Here is a 17360-nt window from a genome sequence, read left to right as displayed (position 1 = left end):
TTTGTAACGTGTACAGTAGATTATTTATTTTGTTATTTTGGAATAAAACTTTATTTTATGGCTTATCTTCCTGCCCCCAGGCTCCCTTCTCCCTGCTATAGCCCCGCTCCAGGCTGGGTTGGGGGAGGGGGGTGGGGTGTCACAGCTCACAGACCCCCCCGGGTGTGCAAGGTGTCTGCCCCCCTTCCCAGGCCGCTGCAGGGGGTCTCGGTGCCCCCCGCCCTGACACGCAGCGGGCTGGTACCTCTGCACCGGTGTGTTTCCCGCAGCCGCCGGTGTGTTTCCCGCAGCCGCCTGCCACCCCCGCAGCTGACTCATCGCGGCCCCCGCGGGGCTGAGCCTGGCGGCGTGGGTGGGGGGCACCCACGCAGGTCAGGGCTCCTGTGCCTGCCCCCCCTCACCCGGCACCTCCCAGGCCCGCGGACCCCAGCCTGGCGTGGGCGGCAGCGGCTCCGTACTCCGAAGTGCAGCATATACACAAGGGGGGGGACAGGGTGTTACCCAAAGTGCTGCCCCCCCCCGCTGGAAAATCCCCCCCTCCCCTGCCAGAGTTCCCACCCTGGCACAAGTGATATTGAGTCCAGGAACCCAAACAAGGCTGGGGAGGGGGTGTCACAGCCCAACATCCCCCCCAGCAGCCCTCTCACACGTGCCCTGGCCGGATACTGTCGTCCCACCGAGACTCCCCCAGACCCCAGCAAGAGGCGTTGGGGCTGGGGTACCCGCCGCGTGGCAGGGGGGGTGGGAAGGGGGGGCACAGTGCAGGGCCCTCCAGGGACATCTCCTGCAGGAGGAACTGGTCCAAGTCCGAGCTGGGCGGCAGGTCCATGCTGGGTGGCATCCTGGGGGGAGAGGTGACAGGGTGACTTGGGGCAGCTCGCCCTGGCCCCCTGCGGACCCCCCCACGCTTACCACCTTGGGGAGCTCTGCAGTGGCTGGTCAACCATCGGCGGGAATGGGCCCAGCTCGGGCATCTCCTCGTCCTGGGGCTCCGGTGAGGGGCCCCCCGACAGCAACTGTGAGGCCTCCCCCGTTATGTACTGGTTGGGCATGAAGGGCCTGGGGGGCAAAAACCGGAGGGGGGGCTGATGCAGGCCATGGGATACCCCCCCACGCCCAGGCGTGTGTGCCGGCCCCAAGGCATAGCAGGGGGGAAGTGCTTGGTTTGGGGGGGACGGGATGGGGGGTCTTGCAGGGAGCACTGGTCAGCTGGGGAAGGTCACCCCAGGTGTGCCTGTCCCGGGGCTGCGCCGCGGTGGGGAGAAGTGGGGGGGCAGATGGGGCTGCCCCCTCTCTGGCCGCGTGCTGGGTCTTACAAGGGGTTCCTGAAGGCAAGGTCCTGGCAGCGGGGCAGCGCGGGGTCCACAACCAGGGGCGGCGAGAGCATGGGTGATGTGCTATGGGGAGGAACAGCGGGAGCACTGAGGGGTGGGGGGAAACGGCACCTGGCCCCTGCCCGAGGGCGGGGGGGGGGGGGGCTCACCCTGCCCCCCACCCAGCACCAGCACCGTTCCTACCTGGGGAAGGAGGACCTGAGGCTGTCTGAGGCCATGATGTTGATGTTGCTCTCAGCTGTGGGGTAGCCCGTGGGGATGGGCTGGGGGCAGAAGGGAGCAGGGGGGCTGCAGGCGCAGACACAGAGGGGTTGGCATCTGAGGGGCTTCCCTGCCACAGCCCCCTGCACCCCAGCACGTGCGAGGAGGGCAGGTCTGCCTCCGCCCGGGCATCGCCGGGCACTCACCAGATGGGGCTGAGCACCGACTGCAGGCTCTCCGGGGGCAGCTCGGGCTGCAGCACGGGCAGGCTGAACATCTGAGCCTGGGGGGCGTCGGGGGGGGCCCCGGCAGCGCTCTGGGGCTGCTGGTCCCTGCAAAAGTGCATCATCCCCATCATCCCAGGCAGGGCTTGCACGCCACAAGGTCCAGCCTCTGAAGAGGTGCACGTGCGAGCCAGCGCTCGCTCGCAGGCGTGCTCCGCCGCAGCTCGGGACACCCACGGCAGGTTCCTCGCTCCCAAATGCCCCCCTGTTTCGCCCGGCCAGAACGCCCCGGCCCAGCAGCGATGCTCGGGCCGGCTGGTGAGGTCCTTGCACGCACACCCACCTTTCGCTTTCCACCGTCATCTTGATGGCGGTGGAGACGTAGCCCCGGCCATCCTTGCCTGTCTGCTCTTCTGCTCAGAGAGGAGAAGCATCCATGAACCCCCACCCCAGCACAGGGCCGTGCCACGTCAACCCCCTCTGCCAGCACTGGCCGCCCCTGCAAGCTCTGGGGCCAGAGGGGACCTGGGGGAGACCCCAACCCCCTCCGCCCTCCCAAGCCCTTCGGCTTCTCCCCACAGCACTGCTGGGGAGGCAGAGGCGAAGCCCAGGGCCCATCTCTGCCCCGCCCCCACTCACTGTTGTAGTGACTCCCAAATGCCTGGTCCTTGGGGGTGTTGGGGTAGAGGTTGCGGAGCTGCCCCAGGTCCCGGATTCGGTCACCGAGGGACCGGATGGACAGGTCCTTGGCGGAGAAGGGCTGGATGTTCTCCACCTGGCTGGAGCCTGCGGGGAGATGCAGCACGGGGCTCCACTGCCTGGTCCCCGTAACGCCCAACATCTCCAGGTCACAATGACACCCCCCTTTCGCGGTGCTGAGCGCAGCCCCTGTCTCCCCATCTCACCATCCTTGCCCCGGATGACGTGAGCGATAGTGACGCCCCCGATCTCCGAGTCACTGAAGCGGAGCAGGAAGGTCCCGTCAGGCTCAGTGCTCAGGAGCTTGCAGACGTACTGCTTGCTGATGAAGCCGATGATGAGCCTAGAGGGACGGGCAGATGGGGGAGTGGGCCAGGGCCAGGGGGGAGGGGAGGGACCGGGATTCCCCAGCTCTGGCCCCGGGGCAGACGTGAAGCCCCGCTCTGCCCCTGGGCACCCACCTGTCTGACCAGTAGCTTTTGAGGCATCTCTTGGTGAGGTCAAGGACTCCATCAAACCACTGCCAGAAGGTGAATCCTCGACCAGGCAGGATCTCCTGGGGCAGAGAGGGTGTGAGGCTCCCCAGGGCCACGCCAGCGCCTGCCCACCCTGGCCAGCCCTCCCAGTAACCTTGTTGAACTGGGCCCAGGAGACGCTGCGGCTCTGGAAGTCCTCGAGGCTGGCGCTGTGGTCGTTGAAGATCTTCTGGGCCAGGAAGAAATAGTGCTCCTTGAGAAGCCCCTTGGTGGTCTGCACCTCTGCCATGAACTTCAGGTTCAGTGTATCACACATCTTCTCCCAGGGCACCCGCTCGGCCACCATGAAGGGCACCCGGTCCTGCAGCAGGGTGGGATGGCATCAGGCCCCGCCGCCCCAGCCCAGCCCACCGCATCCCACCCATGTGCTGTGGCTCCTGCTTCAGCCCACCAGACCCAAGCCCAGCGTCCCGGCCGCTCCTTCCCCCACCCCCTGCCCTTCCCTTGGGCTCGCGGCACTCACAATCTCGGAGAAGGCGTTATCCCACAGCACGGTCGCTTTGGCATTATTGTCCTGGTTCCCGTGGACGATGACCACGATGGGCAGAGACAGGACCTGGGGCAGAGCGCAGCCCCCTCAGCCCTGAGGGCACGCCAAGGGAAGCGGGGCTGGCTGCCCTGGGACCCTCCCAGCCCAGCACGGGGCTCCGCTCCCAGCTGTCCAGGACAGCTCGTCCCATGGGGGACAGCTCAGCACCATCCAGACCCATCCTGCAGGAGAGGGGCAGGCACCTGGAGGTGGATGGAGAGGTTGCTGGGGGTCAGGGTCACGGTGGTGCTGAACAGCATGGCACACTTCTCCTCCGTCACTGACTCGGAGCCCTTCCGCTCGCAGCGCTTGATCTTCTTCAGCAGCTGGGGAGGGAGAGCGGAGCGTCACCCCTGGGCAAGCACCGGCCTTGGGGCCCCCCAGCCCACCCCCCACCAGTGGCTCTGTCACGGGGCCTCCCAGCCCCCCAGCCGAGCCGCCAGCCCATCCCGCAGCCCCTGCACGGCCCCTCGCTGGTGGCACTCACCACGTTCTTGAAGTTAGCACAGCAGGTCCCACTGGTGGGGTTGGTCTCCAGCGCCACCACGTTATGCATGATGTCTCCCGTGCTCTCGCTGGGCAGAGGAGGGGGTCAGGGGGGGAGTGGCAGCACGGCAGCCCCCCCGCCCCCACGCTGGCCGTCTGGCTGCTCACCTGAGGGCATTGCTGTAGGCGCTGAGCGCCTGCTCCCGTGCCTGCTTCTCCGTCACCATGTCAGCCCGCACCATGTAGGGCTTGGACGATGCCTTCAGCAGCTGGGGGCCCAGCAGGAACCGGACGCTCGCCTGGAACTTGGTCTGGGTCTTCAGCACCTGCGGGGGCTGCTTCTCCACCAGGAAGGAGCTGGGGGACAAGGGGAGACAATGGTGCCCAGCACAGCACCCCCGCCAGCTCTGCCACCAGCCCCTGCAGACCCACCTCACCCCTCTGCCCCCCCCAGCCTGTTACCTCTTGACCAGGCTGGATAACACCTCACTGAAGCGCTCCAGAATCCGGGGCAGCAGCTCAGCCCCCAGCTCCGTGCTCGCCGCCATCACCTGCTGGTGCAGCTGGAAGTAAACCTCGACCAGGTTCTCGCACCTGCCGAGGGGATGACGGAGAAAGGGGCACCCTCAGCCAAGGCAGAGCTGGACCACCCCCACCCCCACCCAGAGCCCCTCAGGCCAGTGGGCTCCCCATTCCCGGGGGAGCAGAGCAGAGGGAGCAGGAAGGTTGCTCTGGGTTCCCCAGCCCTGCCCCGCACCACCTCACCTCTTCTGCAGTGGAGATAAGTTCTCCTCGAAGAGCGCCCCATTCCCAGCCAGCTGCTGCTGCCTCTTCCAGATCTGGATCCTCTTCAGCACCTGCTGCTTGGCTGCCTCCAGCTCTTTCACGGCCTCCAGGATCAGGGTGGGCAGCTCCTGGGGGGCAGCACCGGCCACGGGGCTCTGCATCGCACCGCCGCCCCCCCCCAAGACCCACAGCCCTACAACCATCCCCGCAGGGCACCAAGACCCCCAGAGCCCTGCGCTGCCCTCCCTGCCCCAGAGCTGGTCTGCACCTTCCCTGGCAGGCAGGGCTGCTGGGCTCCCCCCGGGTGCCCCGGACCCCCACTCACACTCTCGGGAGGTTTCGCTTCCATCTTCAGCTGCAGCGAGGCTGTGGGGGAAGGATGGGGCTGGTGTCTGCACTGCGCCGCCCAGCACCCCGGGGAGGGTGGCATGCCGCCTTTGCTGCGCGCCACGGCAGCCCCACGCCGAGCAGGGACCCATCCTGCCCCAACCCCTCACCTGCAGCACCATCCCGCAGCGCCTGGATCTCGCGGACGCGGTGCTGCAGCCGCTGTAGCCCCAGGCTGAACTTCAGCTCCTCCTGGCGCCGGTGGAAGCTGAGGGGCAGGTGACGGTCCTGGGGCAGAGCAAAGGGGGTGAGCAAGGTCCTGAGCCGGCCCCGTGCCTCGGGGTGCTCCAGGAGGGGGACGGGGACCTCGGGGTGCCCCAGGAGGGGGACGGGGACCACGCACCCTCTTGAGCACAGCGGCCTTCTCGCCCTCCAGGATCGCCTTCAGGACGGCCACCAGCCGCAGTGGGTCCCGCCGGTAGGTGTTCTGCAGGGGGCCAAGCCCAGGGCGTCAGGGGGACAGGACGCACACCCAGCCCCAGCCCCCTCCCCACCCCGTTCACACGTTTCGAGCCCCCTTCCCACAGTGAACCACGCTAAGGCAGACTCCGAAGTTTCATGACCCAAAACACAGGACAGACCACAACTTGCTGCTGTTCTGACGGAGCTAATTTCCAGCTTTAAAACCACTTTAAACTGTGCATTAAAAAAATATATGAGTCAACTTCCAATTAAAAAAAAAAAACAACAAAACATCGAACCAAAGCAATTTCTCTGTTTCTGCAAGCATCTCCCTGAGACTCACCAGCCTGACACCTGGTGAAGGTTCTCCCAGCTGCCCTGGCCCGGGTGGGTCGATGCTTTCCACCGAAAACAGAGAGGAATTTCCCTGCTGGCTCCGGCTCCCTGCGCCCTGCGCCAGCTCCTCCAGCCTTTGTGCATTTCCCAAATTAGCTGCTTCCCAAAACAGCAGCAGAGCGCACGGGTGAAGTGCCGGACTGACTGCCGGACTGCCAACGTGCTCGACAGCTTTCCGTGCCGGCCGGGAGGCAGCTCTGTGCCCGACCCCCCCAGCCCCCCCACACCTGCCCCCCATCCTGATGCAGCACCAGCGGTGCTGGGCTGGCACGGGGGCTCTGCCAGGGCAAACCCTGCCAGACCCCGGGGGTTGGGGGGACAAAATCCGGGGGTTTGGCTTCCCACCAGCCGGTTTCCCACCCCACTCACCCCGGCTGCTTCCCTGGCCCTGCGTTCACCCATCTGGTGGGCGAGCACCCAGCCCCCACCCCCACGCGGCAGCACCCACGGCCAGCGCGTCCCCTCCTCTCTGCGGGGCCAGGTCGGGACTGGCAGCGAGCTTGGGAGAAAGGAGGGTTTGCTGGTTTTCTCTTGTGGGATGAGGGACGGTCCGAGGAGGGAACATGGGAGGGTGGCTCTTCTTGAGCATTTAAAATAATAATAAAAAAAAAATAAACACCCTAAGCTGAAACATCTGTGTGTTTTCCTACAATTGCAAAAAGCAAAGCAACAATCTGGTTTTGGACAATTACCCTGTTCCCCAGAAGCTATGACTAAAGCTGACCCCTTCCCAAGTGGTGAATATTAAAAATGTCTGTTACCAAAAAAGCAGGGCTTTCAACCAGAACGGGGCTCTGGGAGCGAGCACCACTCAGCCCTTACGCAGGAGAGAGAGTACAGGGGTTAAATCTGCAATCACAGAAGGTGGAAGAGAGACAGAAAGCAATTCAAACAGACCTTGATAAACAGAAACGGCCCAGAAAAAGAACCCCGGCGTACACACGCACACCCGGCAGGAGGAAACGCAGCAGAACACACGGCACAGAGGAAGGAAAAAAAATCAAACGCTCAAGCAGAAAATGGGGAACATCTGGTGAGGCAGCCAGCCGGGTGCTGGCAGCTGGGGGGAGCGGGGCTGGGGGGGCTTCCCCGTGGGGACAGGGGCCGGCACAGCGCCTGGGAGGATGTGGCCGTGGGGGGCAGCCCCCCGGGGAGCTGCGGAACCGTGGTGGCGAGGGCAAACCGGACAGCCCAGCGGGCAGGGTGGTGTGGGGAGCCGAGGGGAACCGCAGCTGCGGCCGTGACAGCCCCAGTGCCGCGGCGAGCTGGGGGTCAGCCCCTGGATGCAAACAAACCCCCTTCTGCCCCCCTGAAGTGCCCCAAAACCCCCAGTCGCTGAGACCGCACAAGCTCGTTGCGCACAGATGGCGCCGGCCTTGAAGCAGACGCCGAGGGGGAGCAGCCCCCGGCCCCTTCGAGCAGCGCTTGAACCAGCAAATGTGAAATACCACAAAATAACCCCATCTTCCTGGGCAGCCAGCCACGACCCCAGCGCCACACAGCCCCGAGGGTCCCGTGCCCGACCCCCACGCACCTCAACGCCGCTGACTTGCTGGAGGATCTGGCACTGCTGCCTGTCGCTGCTGGCAGTGCTGCGGAGCTTCTCCAGCATGGCCGAGAGCATCCCGCCGGCCACGCTGGTGCAGAAGGCGTCTGAGCCATTGAGGAACTCCCTGGAGAGAGGAAAGCGGTTTGGTGGACGGGCAGGAATCCTCCACCCTCCCCTGTGCGACCCCGACCCCCATGCTCGCTCCGGGGAGGAAGGGGACACCCGCCTTCCTGGTGCGTAACCCGGTGCTGCTGGATTTTTAGGGGAAATTTGCTGCATGGACGGGGTGAACTGCGCACTGAGCAGGGCAGGGCAGTTCCCTGGAGAGGACACGACCTCCCGAAACCTCCCCCACATGTTCACCCAGCTGCTGCACGTCTGCCCACCCGCCCCCACTGTGCCTCATCCCTGCAGCGTGACGCCCACCGAGCGACGTGCTGTGGGTCCCGGAGCCACACACCACGGACCAGCCCCCCTCGCCCACTGCTGCACCACAGCCTTCTGCACCGCTCCTCTGGCCGGAGAGCATCGGCACCGCGCACGGCGGCATGGCCGTGGCCCCACAAGGCAGGAGGATGGGCCGGGGGGGCCTTTCCCGCAACGACCGCACAAAGGAGAAGCTCCCCAGAAAGCCTGGCCGAGCCCGGCACGGGGCCAAGCAGTGGTGGCCGTTACGGGGGCTGGGACCAGGCTGCACCCACGGCTGCTGCCACCCCCAACACAGAGCGACACAGCGCAGACGCCGCGGGCACTGGCGACCCCGAGCAGCCCCACCTGGACGGCTGCACTCTCTGCCCATGGGTCCAGGAACTCCACTGGTGTCCAGTCTGGGGTCCTGAGACCCTTCCTGGGCTACGCTGCAAACACGCCTGCCTCCACCCCTGTCCTGCCTGCAGCCCCGACCCCCGGACAGGACCCTCAGACCAACACCGTGGTCCTGCCACTGGCCCCGACACCCCCTGCAGACCCCAACCCCCTCACCCACCTCGCCTGGGCCCATGGATGGGGCCCGTCACCAGCACCCACCTCCACCAGTGCGTGCAGACCTGATGGGTGAGGCACTGCCCAGGCTGGGGACCCCCCCCAGCTCAGCTCACCGACGCTGACCCGGGGCGCGTGGGGGGCCGTGCCGGGGCAGGACAGAGCCCGCAGGCACCGGGGGACTCACCAGGGCTGGTTCTCCAGCCAGTCGGCCAGGAGACAGCGCAGGCTGCGGGGAAACTCTGTGAAGAGGCCGCTGAAGTCCTCCGGCGGCATCTGGGAGACGATGCTCCAGAGGGACATCTTGGGAAGAGTCACCTGCGGAGAAACAGGAGAGGGAAGGTGAGCGGGGTGACTCGGGCGCCGTGGGTGGCTGCTACACCCAGCCACTGCCCATCCCTCGTCCCTCTGCTGTCTGAACCTGCCGCTCAGCCGGGTCTGGGCTGCTGGGGTGGAAGAGGAGGAGGAGGAAGCCCCAACCCAGGATCAGCCTCTTGGGCAATCCTGGGCAGGCAGGCAGCCCACTCGCGCCTCAGTTTCCCACATTTCCAGAGAATCCCTGCGGTCCCGCCACAGGTGATGCCCAAGGACGGGCGCTGCCAGTCCTGCAGCAGGAGACGGGAGAGCCGCCAGGAGCAGGAACAGCACAAGACCCCAGCGCTCGGCGAGGCTGCTCTGCTGGGGTGGTCTCACCGGAGTGGCCTGGCTGCTCCTCAACGCCCCCCCAGCTGCCCTCCCCCCCGAGGAAGGCACCTTCCCCAGGCCCCAGACGCCCCCCAGGAGCGGGAGCTCTGAGCTGGTGGAAGGCACGAGGACTGGAACGAGGCGCTAGGTAGAAACCCCCCAGGGAAGGCCTGGGCTGGGGGGTCACGTCCCAGCCTGGACCACGGGTGTCGTTCCCCCCCGCGCCCTGAGCCGAGCATCACAACCCTGACGGTCCCTCCCCCTGCCCAGCACCGGCCCCCCAGCACCACTGGCAGCCTGCCCCATCCTGCCCACGCTGTGCCTCTTCCCGACAGCTCCCTCCCTCCCCGCATGCTCACACCCCCCGGCCCCGCACCTCTGGGCCCCCCCGGGGGTCCGGCAGGCGACGGGGGCCACCGCACCCCCGGCCCCAACGCACCTGGCTGCCGCTTCCCCCAGACCCGGCCGGGGCAGGGGCCAGATCCTGCGGCAGGGCACGAGGCACCGGCAGCTCACCGCCCAGCCGCGGCGCCTCCGGGACCCCCGCCCCCCCACCCGCCCAGGGTTGGCTCCTCGTCCCCCAAAGCCAAGAGCGAGCGGGAGCCACGTCACGCGCCCTGGCGAGCAGCACGTTCCCCACGGCCTGGCCACGCTGCCCGAGCCCAGAGCCGAGGCGCAGGGCGGAGGTGGAGCTGCCGGAGACTTTGAGAAACATGCGAGGGGAAGGAAGCCAACATCACTAGGGCAACATGGCGGGGTGTGCAAAACAACCGCGACGCAGGCCCGCGCCCGGCCCCCAGCCCCGCGAGGGACCCTGGGGACAGGGGTGCGCCCCGGGCCGGTGGTGCGGAGCATCCCTCCCGCGGGGCCTGGGCACATGGGGGGATCAGCCGCGCCAGGTGGTCCCGCAAAGCCCCACGAGGGCGGAAGAACCGCAGCGGATGGAGACCCAACCCCGGGGCACCCGTCCCACCCCCGGGCACCCCTCCCACCCCCCAGCGCGGCGCTTCGGGGGTGGCCAGAGCAACCAGCCCCCCATGCACAAAGCCCCCCGGGGGGGTCAACATGGGAAACACGCTCAGCGCTGCCCGCGCCCCTCAGGGCCCCGGTGATGGTCGGTGGCGGCAGGCAGAGGAGCGGGGCAGGAGGGAGCAGCAGCGTCCCGCTCTGTGACCCCAGAGCCACCACCCCTGTCGTGTCCCCCCCCAAAAAAACCCTGTATTTCTGCCCAGCCCCGGGTGGCAGCTGCTGGCGGGTGGGGGGCAGCCCAAAAGCCAGAGCTGTCCCCAGCCCCCCGCTGGCCCAGGGGACACCAGCTCAGGGGACACCAGCTCGGGGGAGCCCGGGGGGACCGGCCCATCCCCCGCTGGCACCAGTCAGGGCAGCGCCCTCAGCCCGGCCGTGCCCTGCCCCCCTCCCGTCCCCATCGCCACCTTTGCCGGCTCTGCTCCTCCTGCGCCCGCCCCAGCTCCCGTCACGTCCCCCCAGTTCCCGTCACTGCACCGGGCTTCCTGGAGAGGAAACCCAGGATCGGGCCCCGGGGGTCTGCTCCGCCGGGACCCCACCGGCGCTGGGCAGCGGCAGGGACCGATGTCCCGCTGGGGGGACAGGCAGCCGCCGGCCCCACAGCCCGCGGCGCACCCACGCGTGCCCCACCGCAGATGCCCCCGCGTGTCCCGTGGCCCCAGGACGGGGGTCCCGCTCCGGGGGGCACCACCTGGGGAGACCCCGCGGCTGCCAGGTGCCCCCGGCCCGGCGCTGGGGCAGGATCGGGCACCGGGCGGGGGGGGGGGGGTGGGGAAGCAGCCACCTCGGGTGGCCCCAAGCCCCCCCCCCCCGCCACCTTGCCGAGCCCCCCCGGAGCAATCCCTTTCACTTCCTCCTCCTCCAGAGGGGCTGCTGCACCTCGGGGGTCCCCCGGGCTGGCAGGTGGGGCGGGGGGAGCCCAGGTGCGGGGGGGGGCTGGGTGACCCCCACACCCCCAGCGCGGGTTTCTGCTTACTCACCGCCCCGCCCCGCGCGCCCGTTACTCATTAACCACCGGCACTTCCCGGCACGGACCGCAGCCCCCCCCTCCCCCACGCCTGGGGGTCCGGGGCTGCCCAGGGACCCCCCTCCAGGCTGGCGCCCCCCGGCCCCGGGCGATTTCCCATCCCTGCGCCCGAGGCTGAGCTGGGGCTGCAGCACGGGGGTCCGCGCGTCCCTCCGCGCCCCCCGCCCCCCCCGGTGCAGGGGTTTCCCGGGGGTTTCCCAGGACGCTCGGAGGGTCCCAGCGCCCCCCGCCCAGGACACCCGGGCTCGGCGCTCGCTTTGCCCCGCGGGGTCGCAGCCGGGGGGACCCCTCGCTGCCTCTCGGCGACCCCGTTTCCTCAGCATGGGGGGGGGGGGGCGCCCAGGCCAGGGACCCCCGATCCAGGCAGCGGGACGCGGGGTCCGGGCTGCCCACCCTCGGCACCGGGAGGAGGAGCGGGACCGTCCCCGCCCCGGGGGATCCAGGCTGGATGCGGCCCAGGCGCCACCACGGGCCCGTCCGCGGGGTCGGGGGACTCAGGACCCCCCCCCAGCCCCGCCAGGGGCTCCTGCTCTGCCCCACGCACCCGCCACCGCGGCACTGCGGGGCCCCGCGCCGAGCGCCCCCCTGCCCGGCCAAGGGGAGACCCCCGCAGCCCCCCTGCCCACAGCCCGCCCCCCCCCCCCCCCCCGCCCCCCAGCGAGGACACGGCCCCGCTCCGCTGCCCGGGAAGACCCCCGTGCCCCCGCGGGGGCCGTGCCGCGCTGCGCAGCCCCCTGCCCCGGCCGCAGGAACGTGCTGGCTGGGCAGCGCCCCCCGCCCCGAGCAGCCCCTGCCAGCCCCAGGGACAGCGGGGCTGGGCGGAGGGTACCGGGGAAGCCCCCTGGCCCACCGGCACGGCCGCAGCACCGGGCCCCCTCCTGCCCCGGGCGGGATAAGGATGGCCCGCACCGAGCCAGCGAAGCTCCCCCCCCGCCCGCAGCAGCCCGGGCCGCCCCACTGTCACCGCGCTCCCCCCGCCCTCAGGGATCGGGCCCCCGCGCCCCCTCCCCGCGCAGGGCAGGGAGCCGCGCGCCCGCCCGGGCCCTCCCGCGGCCGGGACCCCCCCCCGGCCCCGCCGGTACCTGCGGGAGGCGCCGCTGCGGGGCGGCCGGGCCGGGCCGCGCGGTCCCTCAGTCCATGGCGGCGGCTCCGCTCGGGCGGGAAGTGCCGGCGCCAGGAAGGGGGAGGGGACGCGGGGGCGCGGGGGGGCTCCGGCACCGGGACCGGCACCGGGACCCCAGAGCTGCTCCGCGGCCACCCTGGGCCTGCCCCACATCAGCCCATCGATCCCCTTGCCCCACATCAGCCCATCTATCCACCGCCCCACGCCCGCCCCACATCAGCCCCATCTATCCTATGCCCCACGCCCGCCCCACATCAGCCCCAATCTATCCCAAACCTGCCCCACATCAGCCCCATCTATCCCACACCTGCCCCACATCAGCCCCACCTATCCCAAACCTGCCCCACATCAGCCCCATCTATCCCAAACCTGCCCCACATCAGCCCCATCTATCCCCTGCCCCACGCCTGCCCCACGTCAGCCCCAATCTATCCACTGCCCCGTGCCTGCCCCACGTCAGGCCCATCTATCTAGTGCCCCACATCAGCCCCCGTCCATCACCTGCCCCACACCAGCCCCCATTACCTACTGCCCCACACCTGCCCTGTATTGCCCCCCCCCGCCCCACATCTGACACCCACCCACGGTCCCGCTTCTGCCCCACATCAGAGCCCCCAGCCCCCTGGCCGGGCTCCCCTGCCCCCCCACCTGTTCCAGGGCAGCCGAGGGGGTGAGCGCTCCAGGTCGTGCCCACCCCGTGCCCGGGGGCCTTTGCTGGGGACCCCCCCCTCCGCGGAGCCGGGCCGTGGTCCCCCCCTGCCCCCCACGGCTTGACTGCGTCCCCGGGCTGGGTCTGCCCCACAGCTGCCCCCGGGCTCTGCCCCCCTCCCTGCCTGTGTCTGCTGCTGCCGGGACATGGGGGGGGTCCCGGGAGGGTGCACGGGGCTTAAGGGGTGCGCGCTGCGCGGGGGGGATGTTGTGTATGGGGGGGTCACGTTGCACGCGGGGGGTCGCTGCACGGGGGGGTCCCCGCGAGGGGCCGGACCAGCCCGTCCCCCGCCCCGGGGGCTCCTGAAGGCCGCCCCACCACCCCCCACCGGCGCGGAGGGGCCGCCCCGCGCAGCGCCACCCGGGGCCGCCAGGGGGCGCTGCCGCACCGCCGGTGCCGGGTCCCCCCGTTCCCCCCATCGCCCCTCGCGCCGCTGCGCCCGTGGCCCCGTTACGGGCATCACGCGGGGGCGCGGCCCCCCCGCCCGGGGGTGCCCCCCCCCTCGCTTGCCCCTTCCTGCAGCGCCGGGGTCCCCTGGGAGGCCGGCCCCCGCCGTGGCGCGGGAGAGCCCTGGTTCGGGGCTGAGCAGCATCCCCGGAGGAGCTGGGGAGCCTGGGAAGGGGCTTCCCGGCCCTGCCCAGCCCCCCGGGTCCTTGTGAACCCCCCCGGGCCCCCTCCGGCTGCGGGGCCTGGGACCCCTGGGGGCTTGGCCCCTGTGCTGCTTCTGGCCCCCCCCCCCATGCCCTGCCAGCACTGCTGCCTCACTGGGTGGGGGGAGGTGTGTGACGTCATTGTTTTAACAGGTGACATCACTCGGGGGGGACATACAGGCTGAGGGGTGCCTGCACTGCTCTCCATCTCCCCCTGCCTCGGCACTGGGGTCCCCCGGCAGGCTGGACCCCCGCTGTGGGGCGGCCCTGATGCCGATCACCATCCCCGGGGGGCTGGGGAGGGTCGTCCTGGCCTTGCCCAGCCCCCCCCGCCGTCCCCATGGCCCCATCCCGGGCATCCCTCCTCCCGTTGCTCTGGCTGGGACTGAGACCGGACAAGGTCTGGCACCGGTTTTTTCGCCCCGGGGGGGGGCGCTTCACAGCAGGACCCTCAGTACCAGGAGGGGCAGCTGCTGTGAGCATTCCCCCGCCCCCCCAGCCGCTCACATCTGCAGCGAGACCCCCTGCAAGGCCCCTGCGGGGGGGTGAGGGGTAGCAATGGCCTTCATTCTGCCAGCTTTGGGGGGGCTACGGGGCTGCCCTGTCCTGGGGGGCAGCAGCACCCATGGGGAGGGGGCTGTGTGGAGCTACGTGGGCACAGGCTGGGGGCCACACGCAGGGGGAACCCTGGTGAGCACCCGCCGTCCCGGCCATGCCGGCTGCACGGGGCTTGTGCAACCTCTGGGGCGGGGGCACAGAGCCACCCTTTGGACCCCCCCGTACCCCCCCCCAGCACCCCTGCCTCCGGCCCTTCTGCAGGGCTGGCTTCCCATGAACATCTGGACCTTCTTCTCCAACATCTGGTGCAGTAGAAGCCGGAACCAACCCCCCCCCCCCCCCCGCCCCTGGGCTGGTCCCCCCTCCCCCCCGCCCCCCATGCTCTGACAGCGCTGCTGCCTCACCAGAGTGGGGGCAGGTGTGTGACATCACTGTTTAAACAGGTGACATCACCCGAGGGGTGGGGGTGGTAATGGACAGGCAGCTGCCCGGTGAGGGGGTGCCTGCGCTGCCCCCAACTCCCCCCGCCTCAGCACCCTGCCCAGCGCCCTGCTGGCAGCGCCGTGGCAGGATGCGGTGGCAGCCAAATGACAAGTGACGTCACGGCCCCGGCTCTGATGTCAGGGCTCTGAGCTCATTCCCACTGCTGTGGTGGCCGGGACGGGACCAGGGGGGCTCGGTGGGGGGGAGGCAGGAGGGAACCAGCCCCACGGGGACCCACAGCTGGCGAAGGGACAGGGTGGGCTGGCAGTGGGCTCGGCCTGGGGAGGGGTCCAGGCTGCCAGCCCCCCTGCCCGGGCAGCAGCCCCCCCGCAGCTCTGGCCGTGCCTGGGCCCTGCAGCCAGCTGGATCCCCAGGGCCTTTTGGAATGTTGCAATTATTGGCAGCGTGGCCCCAGCCCCCACCAGCCAAACCCACGCATTTTGGTGATGGAGCCTCGTCACCAACCCTCTGCGGCAGGATGCGACCCTGTCGGTGGAGGGACGGGTGTTCTAGTGAGACGCCAGAACCCAGGTTGTTTTTTGGGGATGAAGCCACCGGCCCTTGGCGTGGCTGTCGCAGCCCCGTGGTGGCCTGGCCCGGTGTGGGTGACCAGCTCTGCCGCGCTCGGGAGCTGGAGGTGGGCGAGCGACCCCCAGCCCTGCGGCCTGGCCAGTGGTGGGACCCCACTGGCATGGGGGTCTGCTGCCCCGTCCCCAAGCCCTGTGCCCACCCGCGGGGATGTGGTGAGGGTCCTGCTGGGCCCCTTCGTCTGCAAAAGACCCCCCAGGTGCTGCCCGGGGGTCACACCTGCTCCCCGTGGGGTCCCTGGGTGCTGAGAGGGGCTGCCGGGTTGGCCGCGCCGCCCGTGGATGCCAGCTGCTGCCCGGCTCTGCCGTCTGTCCTGGGAGCTGGTCACCCTCCATCCCATGTGTGGAGGGGGGTGGGCCTCCCCTGCGGCCCCCAGCTTGGGGGGCATCGGCAGGGGCTGGGCACCACGGCGCTGCAGGCAGACCCTGCTGCTGCCATCCCCAGGCCTGCTCTGCCCTTGCCAACACTGTGCCCACACTGTGCCCACACCGTGCCCATGCCGTGCCCATACCCATGCCTTATCCATGCCATGCCTACATCCATCCCATCTCCATGCCATACCCATACCATGCCATACCCATGCCTTACCCACACCATACCCATGCCTTACCCACACCATACCCATGCTTTACCCACACCATACCCATGCCTTACCCACACCATACCCATGCCTTACCCACACCATACCCATGCCTTACCCACACCATACCCATGCTTTACCCACACCATACCCATGCCTTACCCACACCATACCCATGCCTTACCCACACCATACCCATGCCTTACCCACACCATACCCATGCCTTACCCACACCATACCCATGCTTTACCCACACCATACCCATGCTTTACCCACACCCTACCCATGCCTTACCCACACCATACCCATGCCTTACCCACACCCTACCCATGCCTTACCCACACCATACCCATGCCTTACTCACACCATACCCATGCCTTACCCACACCATACCCATGCTTTACCCACACCATACCCATGCCTTACTCACACCCTACCCATGCCTTACCCACACCATACCCATGCTTTACTCACACTATACCCATGCCTTACCCACACCATACCCATGCTTTACTCACACCCTACCCATGCCTTACCCACACCATACCCATGCCTTACCCACACCATACCCATGCCTTACCCACACCATACCCATGCCTTACCCACACCCTACCCATGCCTTACCCACACCCTACCCATGCCTTACCCACACCCTACCCATGCTTTACTCACACTCTACCCATGCCTTACCCACACCATACCTATATCCACACCGTACCCCCGCCTTACCCGTGCCATGCGCATACCATGCCTAAACCCATGCCATGCCCGAGCCATACGCACATCATGCCCATACCATACCCCCGCCATACATATACAACGCCTATATTCATACCACCTGGTGCCCACCCGCACTGACACCGTGCCCATGCCATACCCGCGCTGTGCCCACACCGCACCGTACCCGTACCCATGGGCACTCACGTCATACCTGTACCCATGTCATACCTGTGCTCCCACCATGCCCACACCGACACCACGCCCACACCATCCCCATCCCCCCACCCCCCCCATCCCCATCCCCCCCCCCATGCCCATCCCCCCCCATCCCATCCCCCCCCCATGCCCATCCCCCCCCATCCCCATCCCCATCCCCATCCCCCCCCATGCCCACGCCATACCCGCCCCCGGGCCCGGCCGGGGGGCACAGCCCCGGCACCACACGCGCATGCGCGCTGCGGTGCCGCCGCGTAGGACCCCCCCCCCCCCCCCCAACGCGCCCCCCCCCCCACGCGCGGCGGCGGCAGCGGCGGCAGCTCGAGCCCGGTGACGTCAGGCGGGCGGCGGCGCGCGCTCCATCCATCCCTCCGCGGCGGCGGCGGCGCGCGCAGCCCCCCCCCCCCCCCCCCATTCCCGGCCCGCCCCCGCCCCGCCGCCCCCGGCGCCGCCGCCGCCGCCGCTGCCGCCCAGCCCGGAGGGGCC

The 17360-nt window shown here is 69.2% G+C and overlaps 1 protein-coding gene across 8 annotated transcripts; it reads right to left on the bottom strand.

Annotated features, from left to right (window-relative positions):
- Window positions 1–4: 4 nt before the first annotated feature.
- Window positions 5–15818, bottom strand: STAT6 (signal transducer and activator of transcription 6). 8 transcript variants are annotated; one of them, XM_037370913.1, is made up of 22 exons: window positions 15578–15818; window positions 8698–8828; window positions 7515–7653; window positions 5526–5609; window positions 5293–5410; window positions 5121–5161; window positions 4775–4923; window positions 4472–4603; window positions 4178–4366; window positions 4011–4098; window positions 3727–3849; window positions 3458–3550; window positions 3089–3295; window positions 2920–3014; window positions 2665–2801; window positions 2399–2545; window positions 2103–2172; window positions 1742–1867; window positions 1518–1622; window positions 1317–1397; window positions 913–1059; window positions 5–842 (listed from the first exon to the last, which is right to left on the bottom strand). In XM_037370913.1, the coding sequence occupies exons 2-22, from the start codon at window positions 8811–8813 to the stop codon at window positions 644–646; spliced, it is 2586 nt and encodes an 861-aa protein (XP_037226810.1). In that variant the 5' UTR covers window positions 8814–8828; window positions 15578–15818; the 3' UTR covers window positions 5–643. The 8 variants fall into 8 exon arrangements, with proteins under 8 accessions (XP_037226810.1, XP_037226809.1, XP_037226814.1 ...); XM_037370912.1 differs by lacking the exon at window positions 15578–15818 and adding an exon at window positions 12330–12482; XM_037370917.1 differs by lacking the exon at window positions 15578–15818 and adding an exon at window positions 10628–10649.
- Between the last annotated feature and the right edge of the window lie 1542 nt (window positions 15819–17360).

The sequence above is a fragment of the Falco rusticolus genome, chromosome 19 (assembly GCF_015220075.1).
Source record: "Falco rusticolus isolate bFalRus1 chromosome 19, bFalRus1.pri, whole genome shotgun sequence".
NCBI lineage: Eukaryota > Metazoa > Chordata > Aves > Falconiformes > Falconidae > Falco > Falco rusticolus.
This window is presented reverse-complemented; position numbering and strand designations above follow the sequence as displayed.